We start from the raw sequence: 23,469 nt of genomic DNA, 5'->3' as shown, positions 1-23,469 counted from the left end.
AATCTTTAAGGTAAAGTGATGACTTCTGATCAGTTAAATATACAGACTAGAGGAGAAACCAATGTTTGTGAAATGCAGGATGGAAGTGTTCACTAGTAGCACCAAACTGCAAGCAAGAAACCAATAAAAAGAATCAGAAATAAATATACAAACATACTCACATGTGTTTAAACAAGAAGAAAAGGAAATGTTAGGTATTTCATTAGGGCAGTGAGACAAACTGGAACACTCGGAGCAGAACATAGGCATTTGTCTGTATTTAACCTTGCAAAGTAGAAGGATCATCTTACATTGTTAAAACTCCAGCAAAGTGCCTAAACATTGGCATGGTCTTTCTTCACTGTGTTATCTATTTGGAGATACAAGATCTACAGAGTACTTTGCAAGTTTTCATTGAAAGTATTTATTGTCTTATATAAGTTTAGAATATAAGAAAAACAAGATTCTGAAGCCTATTTTTGTTTAACAAACATGCCTAAACAAAAGCCAAATCCAAAACATACACCACGGACTTCATTCAAGCTGTTATTTGAACATATTCAAAGCATAATTCACAGCTCTCTGGGACTTGTTAAAATAGTTTTGTTTTAGATGCATTGAACATCAACATGACCAAATGGGTCTCATACTGACACCTTTTCCAGTCTGAAAGATTTGCCTTTTCAAAGTAGGTGGTTTCTTAAAGAAATCTTTAAACACAGTTTCACAATGCTGAGTATCATCTCATAAAAGCAATCTCCACATCTTTTTTAGCCAAGGTTAATTTTTTTTTTTTCCTCTGCTTCTATAAAGACAGACATTAGAAATCTCTCTTGGTGTTGTGAGGTAACAAAAGGGATCACTGAAAAAACAGGATCAATGTAGAAAAGAATGCTAATGTTTTAGTAATGGCTTTCCTCAGAGAAAACACTTGGTCATCTCAGAACAATAGGAGGTGCTGTGCTGCTGAAGGCACTTGGTGGCTGTGGCAAACCTACCTGTGGACAATCCCCCTAGGATGCATAAAATAAAGATCTGACAGCCCTTTCTTAGAAATGTGTGACTGTTTGGAAAATGCTTGGAGCCAAACCAAGCCAGTTTTGCTTCCTAAGCCTTGTGCAATTCTAACCGCTGTTAAGAGCAGATTCCACTCTGGAGTTATTGTTTCAGTGATCAGATCTTGCACCACCATCAGATGGTACTTTCTAATGATTTGTAAGGTGCTTTGAGTTCCTCTGTTGAGAGATCCAACAGAAGGGTCTGGCATTTGGTACAGGAAGGAAGTGTTTGGCACAGCAGTGAAGATGCTACATCACTTAGCTCAGGCCTTAATTCCATATCTGCATTAACAGTTGTAGAAGAGGAAAAAAAATGACCCAGCAAGGAATACTTCATTTTATGGAAAGCTGTAGAAGCCTCTTCAAATGTCATTCCTAGAACGGCTGCCAAAATAACCAGGAATTGGAATAGAGAATAATATTCTTCCCTTTGGGTTCAGTCATGCAAGGCAGTAGTATAACTGCATACTGACTTCCATTTAGCTACTTACATATTATGATTACAGTAACTGGCCCTATGATTATAGGTTAGAACAGATTTGTTAATGAAAGGATCACTTTTAATGAGTGGAGCAGTAAATGGACCCAAAGTGTTTATGGCAGCTGTTGAGTATATCCTTGTGCCATCACTGTCATCCTGGTACCTGTAGGCTCATGGGTATACCCTCCATCAGAGGCCCCCAGTCTCCTGATTCTTTATTAGCAATACATCTGGATTGAACAATACTGGACCTACAACACACATTCCTTTGATTTCCAGATTCTCTTCAGGCATGTAAATTTAAGGATACAGAACACCTCTGAACCCTGCTTGGCAATGATGCCAACATCCACCTTGTCTTTTTCCATATATATTGATACTCTGTAACACTAAAGCAGCACAGAGTTCAGCAGAATTACCAGGCTTCACTCCAGAGGTTATGAAGTGTAAAACAGCACTAAGAGCCAGACATGGGTTGAGCTGAGAAGATAGACATTTTTGTGAGCACAAAGGAAATGGGAGCTGAAGGATATTCAATCCTTGGCAGGACTATACTCCATCAGCCTACATTAGATTTAGATTTGATACCTAAATTTTATGACAGCTGGTCTCAAACTAAATAGAGCATGAAGACTAGTCTTCTTTAGAAACAAATGTTATTCTCTTAAGCAAGCAAGTTGTATATATAATCAGAAAGAAGAGAGGGCATTTTTAGTTTGGGGTGCTGCAGACAGTTCACTTAGGCAGTTTAAGTGGTTAGGGCACTTTCTCCTCCATTTATGTCAGATGTCTTAGGAGGACAAATCTCATTAAAATCCTATTAGGTAATTCTCACATTTTAAGCCCTAAAACATGCCATATAAATGAATGAGCCTAATAATCCACTCTCGCTTTGCTTGGAAACCTGTTCAGTATTACAAAGAAGTAGGTTTCATTAAACACAGATTTCATTTAAGTAATTGATAGCCATATGTCTGCCTAATCTATGTCCTGCAAACAAGATTATTTCTAAGGGCACAGAATATACTATTAATTTTCATCACCTGGCTAAAATGCACACAAACCACTTAATACTGTGACATCATGTGAACTCTGGAAATATATTTGTTTTCAGAAATCTAATCTGCATGTTACTTGAGTCCAAAGGAAACTAAAGAGCATGTTTCTGTTAGTTTTATAAATCATATTAATGCAACCCATCATAAATTTGTAACAAGCTGCATCCTTTGGCCTTGTACTATGTTTCTGGGCAGAAGACAAGTCATCAGTGTAAGAGACAAGCAAAAACACATGCTTTGGCTTGGTCAGCCTGCCAACACTGGCTTCATATGAGAACTTTGTCTCATTGTTTGTTCTCTTAGTAATCCAGCTGTTCCCTCAGATGTTGCCCCTGCCCAAGTCTGCAGTAAAACTCAGCCTGGACTTTTCAGCTATGCTGCTTCAACAGTTAGCTGCTTGGACAAACACGTTATCATCTGTTTTAAGCAGCCAGCGCACAATTAGCATAACAAGATCAGCAACATCCCACATGGCTTTAGAGGCCTTCAGATAGACCCAACAATGCAGGTTTGCTACTTTTCTGGTTCTCCTCCACTGAATATATTGCCTCCTGTTCTATCCCCTGCTGGAGAAAACACTGAAATAATATTAAAATGGGGGCAACTTGCTATAATCCAGACAGTCAAGCACCAACCACCCACAGCTAACTAGTCTATGCAGCACTGTGCTAGTTTTAGTCTTAGATACAGCCAAGGCAGAAAATCCATGGCAGAGATGTTTAACTCTCAGCTAAGGGTGGCATGCAGCATATGGTTACTAAAGCATTCTCCTAGCAGGGAGCTTTGCATTTAGGGTTGAGTTGCTGTAGTTGCCTCTAAGTCATATTTTCAAAGATTACTCATCACAGACATGCAAAAATAGAGAATTTGCCTCCTAATTTAGATAGCTCCTGCAGTCTCTCTGAATCAACATGCAGTCCCATCCTCACTGGGGGTCTCTTTCCAGCACCTGGTTCACTTTCAGTAAGGTCTCGACCTACTTATTCCAGCCAAGAGTCACAGGCTAAGATGAACATGGAAAGAGGGGAGGGAGTGAAATCAGCAGAGAGATAACTACGTTACATATCTCACCAGGTCAGCCTGGGTGTGCAGATTCAAAACTCATGTCACAGACCATATTGGCCCCTGGTCCTACATTAAACTGAAACAATGACATCTTACCAGCCCAGCTGAGAATTGGAGGTTTTTTGATTGGGATGTATCTGGACAGATAACTGCACCTCCAGCTAATCTTATTCTGAAAGTGCTATTTATAGCAGGCAGTGGAGACTGAACAGTATTGCATCATACAGTAAAGTTGGTAATGTAAAGCACTAACACAGCATTAACTATTTCAAGTCACTTCAGATATCTTCCACCCATTAATAGTTTCACAGTAAGATCCCTAATGGGCTTCTGAGATGAATGCAACAAGGACAGCTGTGATGCTTGGCTAACAGACCCAAGACTCCTCAGTACAGTCTGACTGCTATTCTGCCTCTGGCATCTTTGCTTATTCTGCCTACAAAGATACCAAGTAGTGTGATGAGAATAAAGCCCTTAAGACAGAAGTTGTATTCTCCAAGACCTGTGTGCCTCAAGGCCTGAATGCTCTTTAATGCCTCTACAGTTAAAGTAGACTATTCCAGGGAGTGATACAAAGCAGAAAGATCAGGAAATTGTATGTATTAATTGTGGTTTTGCTAAAACTTTGAGCAGAGAAACAAAACAGAAAAGCTTCAGTTAGATGGGAAATTGACCACTCCTGGATTTCTGATCTGAAGCTGGGAGGAAAAGAGGAAAAGCAGTGCACTGGGAATGCTCAAACTGAATGCTCCTTTCCAGGCCTGAGAAACCTCCTTGAACTTAGAGCAGTTGGCTGCAGCTGAACTGCTGCTGAGGACAGCCCTACAGTGACTGCAGCTGGGATGCTCTGCCTTTAACTTTCCTAACTCAGCTGAGGTAGGACCCAGGCTTGGCTTCAGCTAAGACTCTGCAGTCAAGAGCTCTCTCAGCTCATGTCCTCCCAAAAGCTAGCATCAATATTCACTTGAAAGGCATTCTGTGTTCTCATGTGGTTTTGGAAAACAGATTTCAAAACTGGTCCAATGGTCCAGTGCACAGCAGCGGTCTACTGCACAGCAGCAGATCAGGTCTGTGAAGTCCTAAAAAGATGATTCCACTGGACTCAATATCCATCATTATCATCCAGCTGATCTGATGCTGTAGCTCTAACAAGGGGCAGCATCTGGGAAAGCAGGGTTCTTGGTGCTTCCAAGCAAAGCAAGCAGGAAGCCAACTGCATTAACTACTCCAATCTACCCCAGAGTTTGGCTCACACACCTGATTGTGCTGGTAAGAAAGACAAGTAGGATAAAAAAACCAAAAAAACAATCAACCTGAAAACCCTATGGCATTTTAATTTCAAGCTCTATTAGAACCCCAGGAATAAAAATCAATATTGCCTGAATGAAGATGATCAAACTTACTGGGAGATAAGTATTCTTTTTCCAAGTGTCTAAAAGTGCTTACAAAAAAAAAACAAAAAAACCCCACCCACTCCAAAACACAGAGAAAAAAAATCTAACACAAACAGGAAATAAAGATCTGTCCTCTGATCTTTTGTCAGGTAATGACATTCATCCATAGACTAGCGCATGTGGTTGCAGAGCTCAGAACTGCTAACCTCGTGACAGGAAGTAAGAGACAGCTCATATGCATGGGTCTTGCACAAGGTAGGAAATGCGACAGCCCTGTCTTATTTATATGAATAAGCCAGGTCCTAGACTTTGAAGAAATGCGATGAAGCCCATTCTTCTTTCACCTGTCACCATTTTAAACTCCAGGGACTCCAGCTGACTCATTCCTGCTTTCTCTGTCTGAGGAGGGTCAGGCCAGAAGTGTTTTGGAGACCGAGTAAAGCAAAGCACTACTGACTTCAATCTAGTGAATCAACAGAGCACTAGAAATACCCAATTAAAAAAAAAAATCTAAAAGCATCTCAGTGAGAGGGAGGAAAGTTTATCTTAGCTCCCTGAAGTCCAATGCTCAGATGCTGGGAGGATGGAGAGAAGCTGAGCAGGATGGAATTGCATTCATCAGGCTCCAAATATTCCTTCACATCCATCATCGTAAATACTTTTCCCTACTGTTTTTCTCCTATGCACCAAATTTTGTCCTGAGCAAATCCCTCAGCTTCCCTGGAAATCATGATCAACCTCAGTCCAGAAGGTGCCAGAAGCTGACTGTGTGCCAGGGAGAGAGGGAAGGAAGGAGGAAGCAGTGGGTCTGGGAGGCAGGTGCAGGCAGGAAGTGTTGATATGGCAGGTTCTTCCGAAGGCATTAAAACAAACAAACAAAAAAAACAACCACACACAAACAAAAAACCCACCACACAACACACCAACACAACCTCTCCTGAGATCTTGAGGAGGGCAGAAGGACAGCTCTTCTGGGATGCTGCAGCTGCTCAGACATGCATTTTCATGATAAAAACCACCCCCCACCACAAATGGGGGTCTGCTTCCATCCTACTGCTTGCTTTTGAAAGCTTTTTATTGTTAGGCAGTAGGTTAGTCTGGCCCTTCCCAGGCCCTACTTGAGGCATCCATGCCACCAAAATGCTAAAGCAGGTAAAAAGAGAAGAACATGTGAGCAAATAGAGGGACTGACAGCTGTGCCATGAAGTTCTTCATTCATTCCAGCACACTGCCCAGCACAGTGCTGGTCTGGTGGTCCACATTCAATGATTTTCTTTCTCTGGGATAAGGATCTAATGGACCCAGGAGGAAGCCTGGGCACCATCGGCTGGAGGACCTGCAGAGGGTGCTGCAGGGTCACAGTAGTTTGGCAGTCCCTGCCACCATCCCAGAAAAGTCTGTCTCAGCTCAGGCCAAGTCATATCTACTAGAACCCAGGGTGCAACAACAATGTCAAGACAAGATGCACAGTCCTAGACAGGGAGGCTCTGAGCCCTCAGTCTGGCCAGGCAGGACAGTCACAGCTGCAAAGCCAAGGAAAGGAGAGCTCTATAGAGCTGAGTGACTGGAAAAGGACTCCAAACCTGGAAGAGGATCTGATCAGACACACACACACACTCACACTCTTGCTGGCACATGGTCATTTCTGCTGGTGCTCATAGTTAGCTATCACCCTTACATTACTCCAGACAGCAATCAGGTTGCCCTCCTCTCCACCCTACTCTGATGGGACCAAAGGATGTTTTAAAAGAAACTACTGAAGAAAATATTTTATGAAGACAAATTCCTTTGTATTAGCAATCACTCGAGTAAGTCCAGGGACCAGTTCAGGCATCCCTGTTTTTATAGTCTTGCATCCCTCCCCTGCCTAGGTAGTAAAAAATAAGAAACTCTCCTCAGCTGTGAGGGGAGGGGAGAACAAGAGGGTGAAGAAAACAAATCAAGAAGCACTTCTAAGAGGAGCAGCAGGATAAAGTCATTCCTACACTCTGAGAGCACTTCCATATCATTGACGGGAGACAAAGTGATGTCCCCCCCACACACAGACATAATGCACATCTGCAAGCACCCTGCTCAGTGCCTACAAAGACAGCTATCTCCTCCTGCCTTTGTCTGTTCTAGGCAGCGTTTAATACTGGAGCCAGCTCCCAGGAGAAGTTCCCCCTCTATACATTGTTCCCTCACTCCTAGCATGTCCCATCTTTCTTCAGCATCTTTCAGTAGTAGTCATTCTTCTTGCCATCAGCTCCCTGTATGCCTGCATGGTCCTTCTGCTCTTGTTCAAGTTCCAGGTCATCATTGTCGTCCACCTCACCTCCATGATCCTCCTGGGTGCAGAGGGAACAGCCAGGAAGGAAAGTCAGCAAGGCTTGGAAAATGAGACTCTAACATGCAGCACTGGGCTGCTTCTGAATAAGGCTGTTTTACCACACCAACCCAGCTTGGGAAACTTGCAGAGAATCCAGCTCTGCCAGTGACCTTTAGGTGAGACTGGCAAGTCACTTAGCCAAGAAGCAGAGGTAAGTAGCCCATGCTGCTATCACCAGACTGTTAGTTTTGAACACATTTACTACCCCAGTATTACAGTGCATTTTTAACATTAGCCTATGGCCTCTGTTACACAAGTAGAACAACATATCCTAACCCCACCACGTTTAAAAGTGGTGTAACAAATCCCACCCATAGCGTACAGCACTCAACACAGCCTCCACTGTCACTTTTAGGTCCCGCTGTCCAGCATACAAACTAGGTTCTTGCACAGGGCAAGGATAGCCCCTGATATCAGCTTTGCTATTCCCCCCCTCCACCTCTTTTTCATTTCCAGCAGGCAGCCCAGACCCTCAATCCACCACCAAGCATGCTGAAGCCACAGGAAAAGCCAGCAGAAGCCACTCACAAAGGACAAGGAGAGGAGCAAGGAGCAACATCTTGAGGATGTTCCTCAAGAGACTGCAGAGGATCCTTTGTTTCTGTATGGGTGAGCCAGAAGGCACCAAGGTGACCCTCTCTAGCACACATGCAGCCATTGCAGCTTTCAGATGCCTGGCTCTCAAATACAGCATGAGGCAGATGGGATAAACAGGGAGAAGGGGCACATCTGGAAATTGCGCTCACCATCCCCAGTAATGAGTACTTTTTGCCTTGCGCCCTTTGCATTCCCATTTCAAACAAGAATGTCCTTTTGAGGACCGTGAACCAAAGATACCACTTGAATGCTACTGTAAGAAAGCTGTAAACATTCAGATGGCTCTGCAGGCTGCAAGGAAGGGAATAGTGTGTCTCCACTCATTCAACACCCAGCCATGGGAGACTGCCTCCAAGGCAAAATGTACTCTTGAGCAGCTGCCATTAAATATTGAAATCATCTGGGACTATAAATTTAGACATGAAGAAAAACTGCTTTCTACTTCCACCCTTAAAAAAAAAAGTTCTATTCATTATGTAGCTCCTGATTCAGACTTAAAAAAATTTCTCTATCTTTAAAATAGGACCAAAACACCCCATTGGAAACATCTCCCATCCTACCATGACAGCAACAGTCTCCAATATGACAGTTCAACTTTTTAGATCAGCTCCATGGAAAAGCTTGGGCCCCCTGCCCTCTCCACGTGTGTATATACACCCCCATTCTCTGAGCAGCCCTGAACACCTGCCTGCTAGCCTCCCCCAGCTCCCCTCAGGATATAATCCATACAGACTATTCTTTCCCTATCACCATGTATTTGAATCCAAGAACTGCAATAATGCTAGTTCTGGCTCTGCTCAAACTACCTTCAGCCCTCTCAAATTGCACCCCAGCTTCCAACCAGGGCTCTCTGTACCTCTCCCTGTCTAGCCAGGGTGCTCTCCCACAGATAGTTCTGGTGCTATCCAGCATCAGCTTCATTTTATTACAGAAACAGACTGGCCTGCACCTCCCTAGGCCAGAAAATACACATTGGGCTGAAGAAGCTTGAGACAGAGTACTTCTAATAATCTCAGCATCTCATTGGTAATACACACTCATCCTACCTTGTGGATATCTCTGCAGACAGCAGCTGGCAAACACCACAGGGTTATTCAGAGGAACGGATTGCCACCTCTTCTAAGCCTTTTGTCCCTCCAGAATGCACCAAAGTGGGTTCAGTAGCAGTGCACCACCTGCTTCCTTTCACAAGGTGTGCATGCAACTCCCCTTCCTACCCAGACAGCACCCACTTCTCCCCATAAGCAGCTACAGGCCACCTTCCCACTGTTAACTATTCACTGGAGTGTGCAGAACAAACAGAAATCTACTGACACTGCCCTTCCCTCTGGTGTCCAGTCTTTCTCCTGGAGGCATGACAACTTGTCACTGACTACAGTAGTCCTGTGTCTGAGACACAGCAGTAATGCCTGTTGTCAGCCAAAGAGAAGAACAGTCACTTTCTGGCAACCATGGCCTGACCAAAGCACCACCTTCTTCCCTTGCCTCAGGAACAGGATACGTCATGTCCTTCTGCCACCCATGCTTTTGTTCAACTTGCTGGCTGTAACCCAATGACCCTTTTCACAGCACAGCCACGGTTCTCCCTAGATCTCCCTTAGACACAGGCCAGACCCACCAGGACCCATGATGCAGCAACAGACTGCAGGGCTCATAGTGAATTTCTCTATACTTGGAGAAACACAAAGTGATCTTGCCTAGTTGCACTGGCACAGCCTGAAATTCACCTCAGTTGGTGCTTAGTAAGCATCTCACAGCTCAACTGCTGTAGACTGATGCAGGAAAGGAATGGGGAGGGGAGAACATAAAAGGTACTCTGAACACCTGAAGAAAAGGGAACAGAGGTAACTGGACTCCAGATTTGTTTTGGAGACCCACCTCACTGGGCAGACAGAGACAAAACCAAGGCAGTGCTCACATCTAGTTTCCTAAAAGCCAATCCATACTTGGCTCCTGGCTACCAACAGACCCAGGCAGCAATCACACCAGACAGGGAAAGAAGAACCTTGGTGTCGTACAATTTCTTGCTCCTGATCTTCTTGATAGTCAACCATTGGGCCTTCCCTTCCCTTGATGGGTCTGCCAGCATCCTGAAAAATACAGAAGTACAGACACTGCTAACACTGCCCCAAGCTACTTCCAGTCCCTGCAGGGACACCACTCTCTCATATTAGAGCCCCAAGTCCAGAGGACACTTGGCTACAGCACAGGCATGGGGGAGGGTGCAGGCAGAAGAGGGGCTGTGAGGCAACCCAAATTCCATTTGTGTTTTCCTCACCCAGTCCCTTTCCCCATGGGCTGGCAGTCATTGCCCAGTTCCTCCCAGTGTGGTACAAGAGGTCTCTCTTGCAGCAGGAGGGGGGCCTTGCCCTTGCCCATGCAGCTGTTGCATGGAGTCCCAGGACTGCAGGGAACCATCTATATTCTGCACTGGTTCGGGGTAAGCCCAGCTCCAATAGAGGTTTCAGTGCTCTCCCTACTACATCCTGCCACCAAATTTGAAGATAAAATGATAGAAACTAGCAGGGATATTAGAGCCATTCTCACTGGTGAGGACTGAAATATTAATGCTTTCAATAATTCATAGCTCACAGAGAAGGACCTGGGCACTCACAGACAAGTCTGATTAACAGAAACTTCAATCAAGTCAGCAAGTCAATGCTGTTGCTTTCATCTACCAGGCTATACAGTAAAGCAGAACATCTGGTCTTCCTGGACAGTTCCTTCACCAAAAGCCAGCCATGCTGCCCCAACACGCTCTGCTCTTAAAACCACAACCAAGACCCTTATAGATGGGAATGAAACAAATTGGCACCACCTATAGCTAGGGCTCCTACTGCATCTGTGGGGAAGCTCAGTGTCTAAGCCAGCACTGCTCTGGTACAAGCCTGCTCGGTGCCTCTCTGCAGCTAGTCTTGGATACTATTTCCACCTTCTTGTCCTTCATGTGGTTGATCAGGAGTAGTCAGCATGGATTCACCAAGGGCTATTCACCATGAGCCAGCAATGTGCCTTTGTGGCCAAGGAGGCCAATGGTATCCTGGGCTGCATTAAGAAGTGCATTGCCAGCAGGCTGAGGGAGGTGATTCTTCCCCTCTCCAGCAGAGGGCCACTAAAGTGATTAAGGGACTAGACCATCTCTCATAAGAAAAGGCTGAGAGAGGTGGGACTATATAGCCTAGAGCAGAAAAGGTTGAGGGGGATCTTATCAATGTATATAAATATCAGAAAGGAGAATATAAAGAGGACAGGGCCCAGACTCTTTTCAGTGGTGTCCAGTGACAGGATGAGAGGCAATGGGCACAAACTGAAACACAGGATGTTCCATCTGAACATCAGAAAATGCTTCTTCACTGTGAGAGTAGTTGAACACTGGAACAAGTTGCCCAGAGAGGCTGTGGAGCCTCCATCCCTGGAGATATTCAAAAGCCATCTGGACAGGGTCCTGGGCAGCCTGCTCTAGGAGGCCCTGCTTGAGCAGGGGGGTTGGACTACTTATTCTCTAAAGGTCCCTTCCAACCTCAACCATTCTGTGGACTACACCCACCCACCATGGGGCACAAGCTGACTTAGATTGCACCAAGCCTGGTAACATGCAAAGGGTGGGGAGAAGCAAGCTGACACAAGGCTTCAGCAGCAGAGAAAAAGGGAGTGAAAAAAGGAGAAAAGACAGGAATGTTTGTTCCCTGTCCTCCTGAAGCTGGCTTCAGCCATTACTATAAGGCATACCACACACTGAGCAAGTTTCATTAGATGCCAGCAAACACAGACCTTCCTCCAAAACAAGACTTAAAAAAGGATATTATTTCCCATAATGATTATGGGACTCAACACATAGATAAGCAATTCCAGCCGCTGGAAGGCAGCATGACACCTGCCTGGTCTAATCCATTTAGTATGGAGAAATTGACAAAAAAGGGGTTAAGCAGACACACGGTTTCTAAAGAAGGGATACTTGTTAACACAGGTTCTCACGAACAATTCTCCTTATATAGTATTTACAAGTTAATTAGGATGGAGCTTTAGGGAGCACAGCACAACTGAAGGTCAAGTATTTATGTCACTAATTCTTTCTATATTTGCATAAATCTTAAGATGCTGCTCTGTTGGTGCCAGTGTCTCCTCACTGCTTGAGTTCATTGGCCCAAGTTCCTTCCTTTATTTTTAAAACCAGTACTGATCATCATTTTAGAGCCTGACAGATAAAAATACTCYTTTTAAAAAGAAGCAACACTGAACACACTCAGCTGCTTGTCAATACAAGCTAATATTTTCCTGATGCAGTCTGACTTCAGACAGCAAGAAGCACTGTGCAAAATAAATGGCTTCCCTCTGCAAGCAAGCAGAGAAGGAAGCAGAGTTCTCACATGGTGTCACTGCTGTCAAGAGACTGTTGCAGATCYATCCCAGAACAGCAATGGCTGCACTGACCAGATCCCAAGCATAGGCCTGTATTTCACCTTTGGTTTTGATGTCTAATGCTTGACAGGAAGATGTAACATCTCTTCAGTAATAGCTGTGGAGTGACCCCTCTCTTATTCAACAACTCACTAGCCATGTAGATGCTGCAAATGCTATGACTGACTACAATTAGCAGAGAAGACAGGGCCAGAACAAACACTGGTACAGAACCACTGATTCTCAAAGGCTACAAGTCACCTGGAATCAGATGCAGAAGGTGACAGAAGAGAAGGAGGTTTCTCCTCCCTGTCACATCCCTGCAGTGGGATTATGGATCCCTCCAGGAATAGGCATGTTTTCCTTTGAGTCCTTAAGCCTTCCACCTCCCCCCCATTCATTGCTGCAGGTCTCTCCCTGACCCCTACTCCTGCATAAGTAGCTGCCCTCATATTTGTCACCTTTGGTGGCTTCTCCTCAGAATCTTCTTTCATGCCGGGCTCCTTGAACTTCTCCAAACCTCCCTCCTTCTCTTCAAAATCTGGTCTTTCCAGCTCAGCTTCCTCAAACTCATCTTCACCTTGGTTATTGGGGTCCTGGGCAGGGTCTGCAGCATCATCTGGCATCTGAACAAGAAAAGCCTCTTGTGAGCACCAGTCAGGATATGCCTTAGGGGGGGCAGCAGCCAAGAATAGCACACTTTCACCAGCAAGCCAAAGAGAACAGGAGCTGGTGAAACTGCTGCCCAGAGAGAGGGGACCCAAATATCTGGAGAAAGGACACCCCCCATCACTGCATCAACCAAGATGTTGTCAGAATGGTTAAGAGTACAGGAACAGTGCTCCCTTAAAACAGCCCATGGATTACTCTTAGCAGTGTTCTCCTGCCTTTTCCCCAACCTCCAACTCTGCTTCAGTCTTTTGTCCACTCGTCTGCAGTCCAGGCTCTTCTCATTTAAGCGGTAATGAGGGGAGGCACAAAAGGATCTTGCTACAGCTTCATTCTCTCTGGAGATGGTTTCTCCTAAAGAAGCCAAATCACTGTGAAAACTTATTCAGGGGAAATTTCCTGGCTAGATCCAAAGGCCAGGGATCCAAAGGCCACACCACACCCATGTTCTCTGCAGGAGAAAGGGGAAGATGAATACATAGGGAAGGTAATGGACAAAGCATCCATTATGAATCCATGTGGCATTTCCTTCCCACAAAACACAATAGTAGGATTTTCAGGCTCCCTCAGGGGGAAGAGGGACAAGGTACCAGGAGGTCCAGAGTACTCCTGGCACCACAGAAGCAGGGGAGGGTAGCTACAGAGACAAGCAAGAGGTCCTTCCTCCCTAGCAGTACTATTCTTCTCCCCCAAGTAGGAGAGCACCTGCTCCTCACTAGGAGCTGCCAATGAATGGAGTCAAAACACACAGGAGCACATTCAGCACTTTCCAGAGTACTTCTTGCCATCAAAACATTTCATAAACCTTTAGCTAATTAACAGAAGGCTAAGTAATAGTTGCAGGGCTGTTCCGCAGCATACTGCTTTCCCACAAGTGTTATTCCCCCCCTCCTTAAATATTTGACCAGATCTATAGACATTAAGCAACTTTCATAAATCTTTGTTTCTCCATCTCTTTTCACTTCTCTTCAGCTACAACAACCTCCTCCAGTACCCTTCCACCCATTCAGCTTGGATCTAACAGTATTGTCCTCCAGCCAAGCCATATGAGAATGGCAAAATGGTACCAAACCTCTAGAGAGAGGGTCCGGGACCATCCATAGTGCACTGTGCACATGCCACTCATCAGCAAATAATCTTCAAAACCATATACACAAACTACTCAATCAGCTCTACTATTCTACTGCTCAAAAGAGATAGTCTTTTTTAAAGTGGGGGAAATTGAAACTAAGTGTCTTGACATCTGAGCAGGAAGTCCTGGCTCATTGCATTTCACCAGTTGTGCCTCTCCAAGAATGTTAAGGATGCAGAAAACAAAAACCCCAGTCTTCATCATCCATCTGAATCCCTCCAGCACTGGGAAGGAGTTTGGAATTACATGTTATAGAAACTTCTGGGAAAGCACCTATTTAAATGGTATGGCTGGATTCTTATTCAGAGCTAGGGATGCATCGTGATGACAGCATGGCAATACTTCTTACCACTGGTTCTTGGACAACAGTCTCTTTCTGAGAATGCAAGTTCTCCTCTCTCTCAATCATTCCTGCATCTGCAAGGAAAAGGGACAGTTACAACACATCCTCTGGATAAAAAGCCACCTAAGGGATCAGTGATATAGACTTGGATCTGGTACTCTGAGTGCATGGAAGGTTCCCCACACCCCGGTTCAGATCAGACTATTGTCTCAGAGCTGCCTTGGAAAGAATTTGTTAGTAAAGCTTTCCTGCAACAGGTAATTGGAAGTGCTACTTCTGAAACGCATGTAGAGCATTGTCTGCCTAAGCCTGCAGGTCAGTCCCTACTTCGCATAGAGTTAATATGGCTGCTCCCAACAGTGAGAATCTTAACTGGTGACACCAACTTTGACTAATGAACACAAATAACACCAACTTAACATTGTTTCTTCAATGCCAGATGCAAGATCAAAATAGCAAAGCAGCACTATGCTTCTACAGCTGCCAAAACTATCTCCTCCCCAGGCTAGGGCACAAGCATATGCTGAAGCACATCCCTGACTTACTGAATAACACATGTAATACAAAGAAACAGCTCTGAACTCATACCCTAACCTATATTATTAAGACACACCTTTGCTTCATGCCACTGCTAAGTCTGGGCAGTAACTATAGCAACAACCTGTGCAGCCAGTCAGACCATCACTGGGAATGAAACTAAGCCATGACAGGTCACAGGTCAGCGCCACCTTCCCCTTCGTTGGCACATGGCTGCTGACAAGATGCSAAAGCAAAAGGCAGGCTTCCTGCATTAGGGGAACAGGCAAGGCAGGAATAGAGACTAATGAGGGAAAAGCAAGCCAGTTTGCTGTGCTTATTTCTCTACCTGCCTTTATTAAAAAAAAAAAGTATGGCTGTTGCTTTCAATTAAGGAAAGGCCCAAACCTCACAAACTGGATACAGTTCTAGCAAGTCCCAGCTCTGGCACTCACCACACTGCCATCACCAGGGGCTGAATGCTTCTCCCAAAAATGTTAAAGGAGCCTGTGAGGCAGCAGTGTTCCCCATGGCACAGCAGCACAGCCAGTGCAGTTGAATCATTACTTTGGTTAATTCCAATTAGGATATGCAGGTCAAGAGCTGTTCGTCCTCATGCTCCCTTATCCCTGCCATGAGGCCATTTTTTCGCAGGGTGGAATTTACTTTGATGTGAACCAATTAGTTTGATTCTTCTCAGGGGACTTGCTGAAAACCAGGTCAATGAAACATGAAATAGCAGCTGAACATAGCTGCGGGAAAGCACAGGAATACCAAACCTCCTCTCCAAAGGGAGATCTCTGTGCACAGCAACTGTTACCTTACAGCTCCTGTTCTGGGAGGGAGGAATTCACCTCCACAGAATGAAGTGAGCCAATGACCTGGGAGATTCTTCCCCAGTTTGAATGATTTCGCCTCTTTGATCCAAGACTCAGTTAAAACAAATGACCTTCATCTCTGCCCTGTGATGTCCTTCCTCTGCTCCCAATCCAGGCCTACTTCTGAGCAAAGAATGAAACCAGAGCCAAAATCTACTGTCAAGAAACAAGGCTGAGAGCATCTTCATAATAGGATGCAAGTCAGCATTTCGAATTAGATCCTCAGAGGAGGCCCCAGTTCCCAGCCTCCCTGCTTTACTGCATTTAAGACCATAGCAATCAATTACCTACAAGAAAACACAACTATTTTGTTACCCTGGCTCAGTCTAGCAACAGACAGTTTTAGTCATATCTACATTTCGTCAGTGTCCCTTTTTGACAAAGGCAATTAGCCGACTTTCAGGTCTTACAGGTTACTGCCTTTTATGTAAGAAATTGATGGTAGAGTCTGTTAGCAGCAATGAAATCTGTTTTCAAAGGATTCATGCTGTATTCTGGCTCATTGAGCCCAGCAGAGCATCTCTGTTCACAGTTCCATATTCCTCTTAGACCAGATCTCTGTCCAGAAACCTACATTTTAGTTCCCCATTGCCTGAGTTGCTGTAATACATTTTGTCGTCTTTATTTGCTTCTGAAAGATTTTTGCAGCTTCCCTCTTATACTTGTCAACATAGAGCTGCAATCAACTCAGCCTTCCCTTTGTTATTGGACGCATAGAAATGCTGTAAAGTCACTGCCACCCACTCTCTAGGTTTCTCAAAGCTCTAGTCATGTAATGGCTATTTTTTTTATTGTTTCACAAAACTCAAATAGGCATTTAGTTGTTCCCTCATTTTGCCACTCCCACAGCACAGCCTAAATGAAAAATCTCCCCTGGGAAATGAGGTGAGGAGAAGATTCTGCCCTCATAAGCTTAATGTAATGAATTATTTGTTAGCTTGTTTCACGGCCTTAGGACACACTTTACACCAAGTCAAATGCTTCTCTCCTCCTGTTATTTGTGCTCAGTCAGCTAAACATTCAATGAAACATTCACCAACTTAGCACAGGGGTCTGAATAGAGCTGGATCAAAAGGAAGAGCAATTTAACATGTTAGCAGTTCCAAGAGTTGGCCTCCAATTGTCCAAATGCAGTTACTTACTACAGACTTTCTAGCTAGCTGTAGGTACTCAGTTGGCTGACTGACAAATAAAACTAACTGCACTTGAAATTATTTGCTTTTAACCCCCTAAGGACACTTGGGAAATTTTCTGCCCTGAATAAGCTAAATAAATCCACTTCTAAAAAAATTAAAATCAATTCCTAGAGGAGACCAAGATCAAGTCTTGCAAAGAACAGCAAAATTCCCCATCACTCCTATAGGAAAGAAAAGAACCGACACAAGCTGCGCAGACTTGGAAAACGTGTGAGGATGTAGGGACAAAAGGAAGGGAAAAAATGGAAGTGTTCAGGCTTTTCATTTGGACAAGGACAATAAATGCATAGTATCTACAGAAGATAAGGGAAATAGGTCAACACCATCTGGGATGAAAGCCTTTATTCTTTGAAACAGAATGGAAAACTGTAGTTTCTTAAACTCTTCTGCAGTCTGCTATGAAAATTTTTAACTATTGCATTTGTTGGCAGTAAAATTGTGCTATTTGATTGCTCTGCAGAGCTACAGACCTATAGGCACTAGACATAAGCGGGACAAAACTTACCTGACCCATTATACCTAGAGACTACAAATATTGTTATGGAGTCTAGAAGGTTTTTTCCTGCCAAACTGGGAATCTAAACTGAGAGAGTGAAAGGGCTAAAAGAAATTGAAGTGACTCAAACCTAGGGTGAGAGCTAACCAGAAAAATGTGGACCAAGAGTCATTCGTYAATTACATGCTTTACATAAACAATGTCAAATTCTGTGATTTCTCTAGAAGTTATAAGGTTTTCCTTTAATAAAAGCAGAAAGTTTTTCTCTCCCCACCTTGATTAGCTATAAAATCAGTACTGTACAGCATAAGATTACGGAAACCCTACCCATTTCAAGTTCCTCATCATCTGTCCTTCCCTTCTGATCAGCTATTTGAAGCTCTGCCCCTCTCTTTTGGCTGGGCAGCTGTGGGCTACCATTCTGCATCTCTTCCCCAGGCCCAGGGTCAAAACGAAGGCTCTTTGAGTAACTGTTCACTTGTTCTTCATCCAACTGGGCATTCACTTTGTTAACTATGTCTTGCCAACTGCAACAAAGGTAAGAAACAAAAGAGAACACCCCCACCTCAGTACACTTAGATTTCAAAAYGGCATTTCATAATGGCAAGCAAATAAAAATTCCAATGCATGCAGAAGTTTGACCTAATTTAATGTTTCTGGCAAAATTAGCAGATTGCATTAGTTACGCCAACAGCTGCATGAAACAGAACATTTAATATGCCACATAAGTACAAAGTTATGCTTTATAAAGGCAATTTACCAGAACTGCTTTAATCTCTTATTTGTGTGCTAAGATAATGTATCCATGTAGCAATAAACTCCAATTCTAAATGGATACTTACTCATGCCTCACACATATCCAAACACATAAATCTAAGTTCGGGGGAAAAAAAATATCAGAGACAGAAGTCCTCTTTATGTTCCATCTTTATTAAAAATAAAAATGCTACTAAAGTAAAACTGAGGTGGTTTGGCCTAAGAGGAGAAAAAACCTTTCAAAATAAAATAGAGAAGAGCTGCAATATGGAATTGAATTTCCACTGTCTGGTAAATTTTAAAACTATAAGCTCTTTGTGAAGATTTGCAACTGGGTTGGGCACTTTAAACCAACATCTGTTTACAAGCCTATTCTATAGCACACATCTGTCCCTTGTACAGAAAAAACAAATAATTGGAAGGAAGCATTCCAGCATCTTGTTTTAATTTTTCATCATTTTTATATATATATATGTATGTATGTATTTTTTTTTTTTAGTGTCTTGATCCATCTACAGAGCTGAAAAATCAGTTATTCACACACACAGCTCTATCTGCAAGGGTGCAGGCAACCCCTTTCAGATAGCTACATAGTCAGGAGTTCCTTCCTCCTCTGTGACAGGTTCACCTCAAATACACTTCTCCTGTTGTCTACATCAGTATCTACTATGCCTGCTTCCCTCTTAACAGGGCAAGTGCCTCACATGGACAATGACTTGTTAACAAGGTACATGCCAAATGCAATATATTTTCCTTAACATTTCCCCACCTGCAGTAATAGCACAGCTCACATGGATAACCAGAGGCTCAGTGTCAGAGCGGTCGGAAGTGTTACATGTTCTCACTGCATCAAAATGAATTAGAAGGCAAGAAAGAAATAGAACATCTTTGTATTAGTTCAGGTGAACTGTGAAAAGTCCATAATGCAAGACAGGTCTCATAAGAGACACCTTTAGAAACAAACAAACAAAACAGTAAAGGAAGGGATGAAATCCCAAGAATAGAGACTCTCAGAATTAAAAATAATGAAAGGATTCCCCAAAGCTTTCAACCTGAGTAAACTACCACCATTCCAGGCAGGATTCGTGTTCAGCCTGGGCTGTTATCTTGTACTTAGATGCTGAAGCCAGCTGAGTGTTAAAAAAATAAGATATTTAAATTTTTAATTGCTGTGAAAGGACAGGTGCAGCCAAATCCCTTAGGTCTAGCACCTTTTAGAAGCCAGCATACTGCCACCACACAAAACTTTTAAAAAGGAAATCACAACACAGCCTTCAGCTCAGATTTCCCCCATTATAAAAAAAAAAAAAAAAAAAAAATCAGTCTCTAGTTGTTTAACTATTTCTGGATCATAGATCCAGGAAAGGAAAAGCACACCACAAATACCATGCTGGGGTGTCCGTCCTTGCAGAAATCATGTGTCAAACGTGACCAATATTTGCATTTTCTGTTTCCAAGACTAGTGACAATATCCTGTCTTGGTTCTACATAGGCAAGGAAAGGCCATTCTGCCATCACAACTTCAGCCCTCACGTTCAGTTGCATCTGTACAAATCCATCCCTATAAAAAGTAACAACACAAAGGTATTCTGCCTTGTTGTGTCCGTGCATTTGGTTAGCTGCCACAGTAGTATGGGGAGGACCTGGCCCTGCACAGAGATGTGCAAAGCACAATCTCTTCCCTGAAAAGTTTACAGGTTAAGTGAAAAAAGGCAAAGAGGAACAAGTATAATCTGATAATCTGGAATGAAATCCAGAAATCTCCACTGCACATAAAATAGGAATTAAATCCTGTTTGCTTCAGTACAGTGAGTAGATATGACCTGGATACACACGGAATAAATAAGTGATAAAGCACTATTTTCAGAGTCAGTTTTTGGATTCCAGCCAGACTTTGATGAATTACAATCTCAGAAAGACTTTTTCTTCCTTTTGCAGAACAGTCTGGTCTTCTGTGAATGCTGCTGAGACAGTAAACGGTTTCTTTTTTGCCTGTACAGCATCCAGTACAACAGGACACTGGTCCCTGACTAGAATCCCAGGTACTACAGTAATACAGGTAACATACTGTAAGAATTATCCATTCAGTTATCTGCATGGAACCATCATGCCGTTCTCTAAACGCATGTCCTTTCCAAGTGACTCCTCCCCAGAACTTTCCTCTCCTGTTTATCCCAAAAAGAGGTCTGGAGAGCACACTGTACTAAGCATTTGTTTGATAAAAACAACAGTCCTAAGAAGCAGGGAAGGTGGAGACCAAGGCTCAAACCCCTGTACTGATACAGTTCAATTGGTTTTCCTTTTCCAGGTGAAGCTGAAGTTGATATATGCTAGGTCATCTAAAGTGCAGCTATGCAGGAATATAAACAGGGCCAAAGCTAGGGCTGTCTGATAGATTCTGGCTGTGTCCTCATTTCTGGCATAAACCACTGTTGTGAACTGTTTTATCACACTTTGGATATAACCCATAGTTTCGGGATCACTAGTCTCAGACATCTGACATCATGTTCCAAGCAAACTCTTTGAAGGAAGATCCCTCCTACCTCTACCACACCTCACTAGTGCACTGGGGACAGGGGCTACAGCTTCATTCCCTGGGAGGAAAGAAAACAGAGGATGGAAAGCAGAGTTTAGGAGTTTGCCTTTGCCCTAGCAGCAAAATCAGAAAAATAGTATCTAATTGGTGCTGGTTGCCTGCTGCTTCTAGATTACCCTATAACTTGATGATAGGTCTTCAAATCTTCAAGCTCTGTTTGTTCCTGCAGAGCTTGACAGATTACTGATTAATTAGTGGAAAACATGAGCAAGTTTCAGCTCTAACACAACTTAATGCCTCTTAATTAGAGGAACTGAAGGAATTCCTTAGCCACCCTTGCTGCTGAAGATAGATGGCTTCCATCATGCAAAACTTCTTCAGTGTGCTAAACAACACAGGATATTTCATTTTGTAAGTCAAACGCAGAGGGAGGGGATTTCCTGAAATCAGTTCAGACTCTCACCCCCACCTTCTCCTCCATCTAGTGGGGAATTCATGCTGCTCTGATTTTACTCAGCAGTAACTCCTCTCTCTCCACACACAGTCCTTTTACCAAGCAGTTCACATACAACCTCCTGCCCAAAGGTAGCCTACAGAGAGTGACACAATATCACAGGTTTCTCTACTTTCCCCTGTTTTGCCAGCACAGCACCCACACCAGACTCTACATTCAAGCACACAGTGCTACTTGCAGCGTGACTGACCTTCAGCTTGGGCTGAGATAGAGGCCTGGCAGCAGTACTCAGTTACAAGAAGTAGACCACAATGGGACCAAAAGTTTGTACTTTCTTTAAACCCTCTTTTACACAGAAACCACACTGAACAGGTGGAGAGGGATTGTGGACCTGCCTATATGGTATCTTTGAGCCTAAACACTGAGAGCAGAAGGGAGTTTTGCATCACCAACCTTTGCATTTGCACCTGTTTGCTCCCTGTCAAGTGGTGGCTGTCTGGCATCTGAGTCTTTTCTGATGCAGATGGACGTTTCAAATCAGACAGTCCCAGTCCAGGAGCCTGGCTTTCCTCACTGCTTTTCCCCTGAACACGAAGCACCATCTTTAGGTCCTGCAGAGAGGAGACACACACTCAGGATATACACAGGCTCCTAATCGCATCAGATCCTCACAGATCCCCCTTGTGTTTGGCAGGTTCATAGGCCAGAAGATCCTTCGAGAGTGAAAATAGGTTCAGAAGTGCTCCAGAAAAAAAACACAGCCCTGTCTGACCAGCCTGCAGTAAGAGAGAACCCCCTTCTTCCATACAGCCAAGAGGAAATCATTTGGATCCTATGTGACCAAGGCTTGCCTTTTCCTGGGTAGGTGAATCTCCAAGAAACAGAGAGCAAAAGCATTGTTATCTCTTAAAAAAAAATTGCCATTACTACTGTAATTATGGTCTAACCATACTGCAATTATACCATCATTTTTGTAGGTATTTGCTTTGCTTTAGCTCACTCTCAATCACCACAGGAGGCAGTGAGGTGCTGTTATGCGCCCTTTGCAAATCCAGCAGGATTCAGAACAAGAACCCATTCTTCTGGGTCCAGCCACTGAACCACAAACTCTGAGAGTGTACAGGCCAGGACAGTTTCCAGATCAAGAAAGTGGAATCCACATATGCATATCATTAAAAAAACAGTTTTGAATGTCAAAAGCAGGGGCTGCACAGAACTTACTTGAAAAGCTGTAAGAGAAAAAGAGGTAAGGACAAATACAAGGAGATGATCTGAGGCTTTCCCATGGCACATTCCCCTCTTGTACAAAATAATTTATTTTCAAGACCTCTGGCAAACTAACCCATTTCCAGCCATAGCTCTTGTATCCTCTGAAAGGAAAGAGACCCTAGGTTAAGCTATTATTTTTATTTCTACTAATGACCATCACTGCATTCCCCCAGTGGGACACTGGCTCTGGGAAAAACACTAACCTTTAAGTTAAGAGCATCCATAAATCTGTCAGAGGCTGAAGGCAGCTGCAGCTGCTTATGATCTCTACAGGGAAGATTTTTCACCTACCCTGACTGCCTCTGAAACAGAGACAACAAGAGTTGCTCTCTTCACCAGATTAAAGTAACTCATTTAGAGGTCTAAGGTAGCCAGCTAATCTGTGTAGGCTCTTTAAGTCAACAGAAAGAAGCAAGCTTCCAAAGGGGGAGTAAGGACAAAGGGTGGAATCCTGCTCTGGCTATTCCTCTAGAGGGTTTTACTTCAGTAACAAGTGCATGCGACAGCGTGGGCATGCAAGAGAGCAAGCAGGCAAGAAACCGCCCTGCTCAGGTGGCACAAGCAAGTTCCATAAGTTAGCAGTGTGAGCAATGTGAGTACTGTCCTCCACGCTCACCACAGCATGCAGTGCATTCACCCACTCAGTGCCCAAAGCAGGGTCCATTAGCATAGATTTTGGGGTGGGGGAAAACAAACAAAGAAGGAGCAACACTAGAATTCTCACTAGCTGAGAACATGCCTTCCTAGGAACAGAGATTCCCTGCTTCTAGACACTGCTGGTTCCAGCTCTCCCCCACAAGACTAGCCAGCTCCTGGAGGGAAGTTT

General features: G+C 43.8%; 1 protein-coding gene across 9 annotated transcripts in view; it reads right to left on the bottom strand.

Moving 5' to 3' along the window:
- Positions 1 to 512: 512 nt before the first annotated feature.
- LOC112975485 (Golgi integral membrane protein 4-like) overlaps positions 513 to 23,469 on the bottom strand; it is a 67,740-nt gene continuing 44,783 nt past the window's right edge. For 6 of the 9 annotated variants that reach the window (XM_026085664.1, XM_026085665.1, XM_026085662.1 and 3 more), the window contains 6 exons: positions 21,828 to 21,985; positions 17,956 to 18,155; positions 14,549 to 14,616; positions 12,860 to 13,024; positions 10,019 to 10,090; positions 513 to 7,362 (listed from right to left, as the gene is read on the bottom strand). In XM_026085664.1, coding sequence (XP_025941449.1) covers positions 7,252 to 7,362; positions 10,019 to 10,090; positions 12,860 to 13,024; positions 14,549 to 14,616; positions 17,956 to 18,155; positions 21,828 to 21,985 — 774 coding nt within the window. In that variant the 3' untranslated portion in view covers positions 513 to 7,251. Of the gene's footprint in view, positions 7,363 to 10,018; positions 10,091 to 12,859; positions 13,025 to 13,291; positions 13,422 to 14,548; positions 14,617 to 17,955; positions 18,156 to 21,827; positions 21,986 to 23,469 lie in introns of those variants that run through there. The other 3 variants (XM_026085663.1, XR_003256637.1, XM_026085668.1) reach the window with 3 other exon arrangements.

The sequence above is a fragment of the Apteryx rowi genome, unplaced genomic scaffold, assembly GCF_003343035.1.
Source record: "Apteryx rowi isolate R43461 unplaced genomic scaffold, aptRow1 scaffold_67, whole genome shotgun sequence".
NCBI lineage: Eukaryota > Metazoa > Chordata > Aves > Apterygiformes > Apterygidae > Apteryx > Apteryx rowi.
Note: the sequence above shows the minus strand (reverse complement) of the source record. Positions and strands in the feature narration are given on the sequence as shown.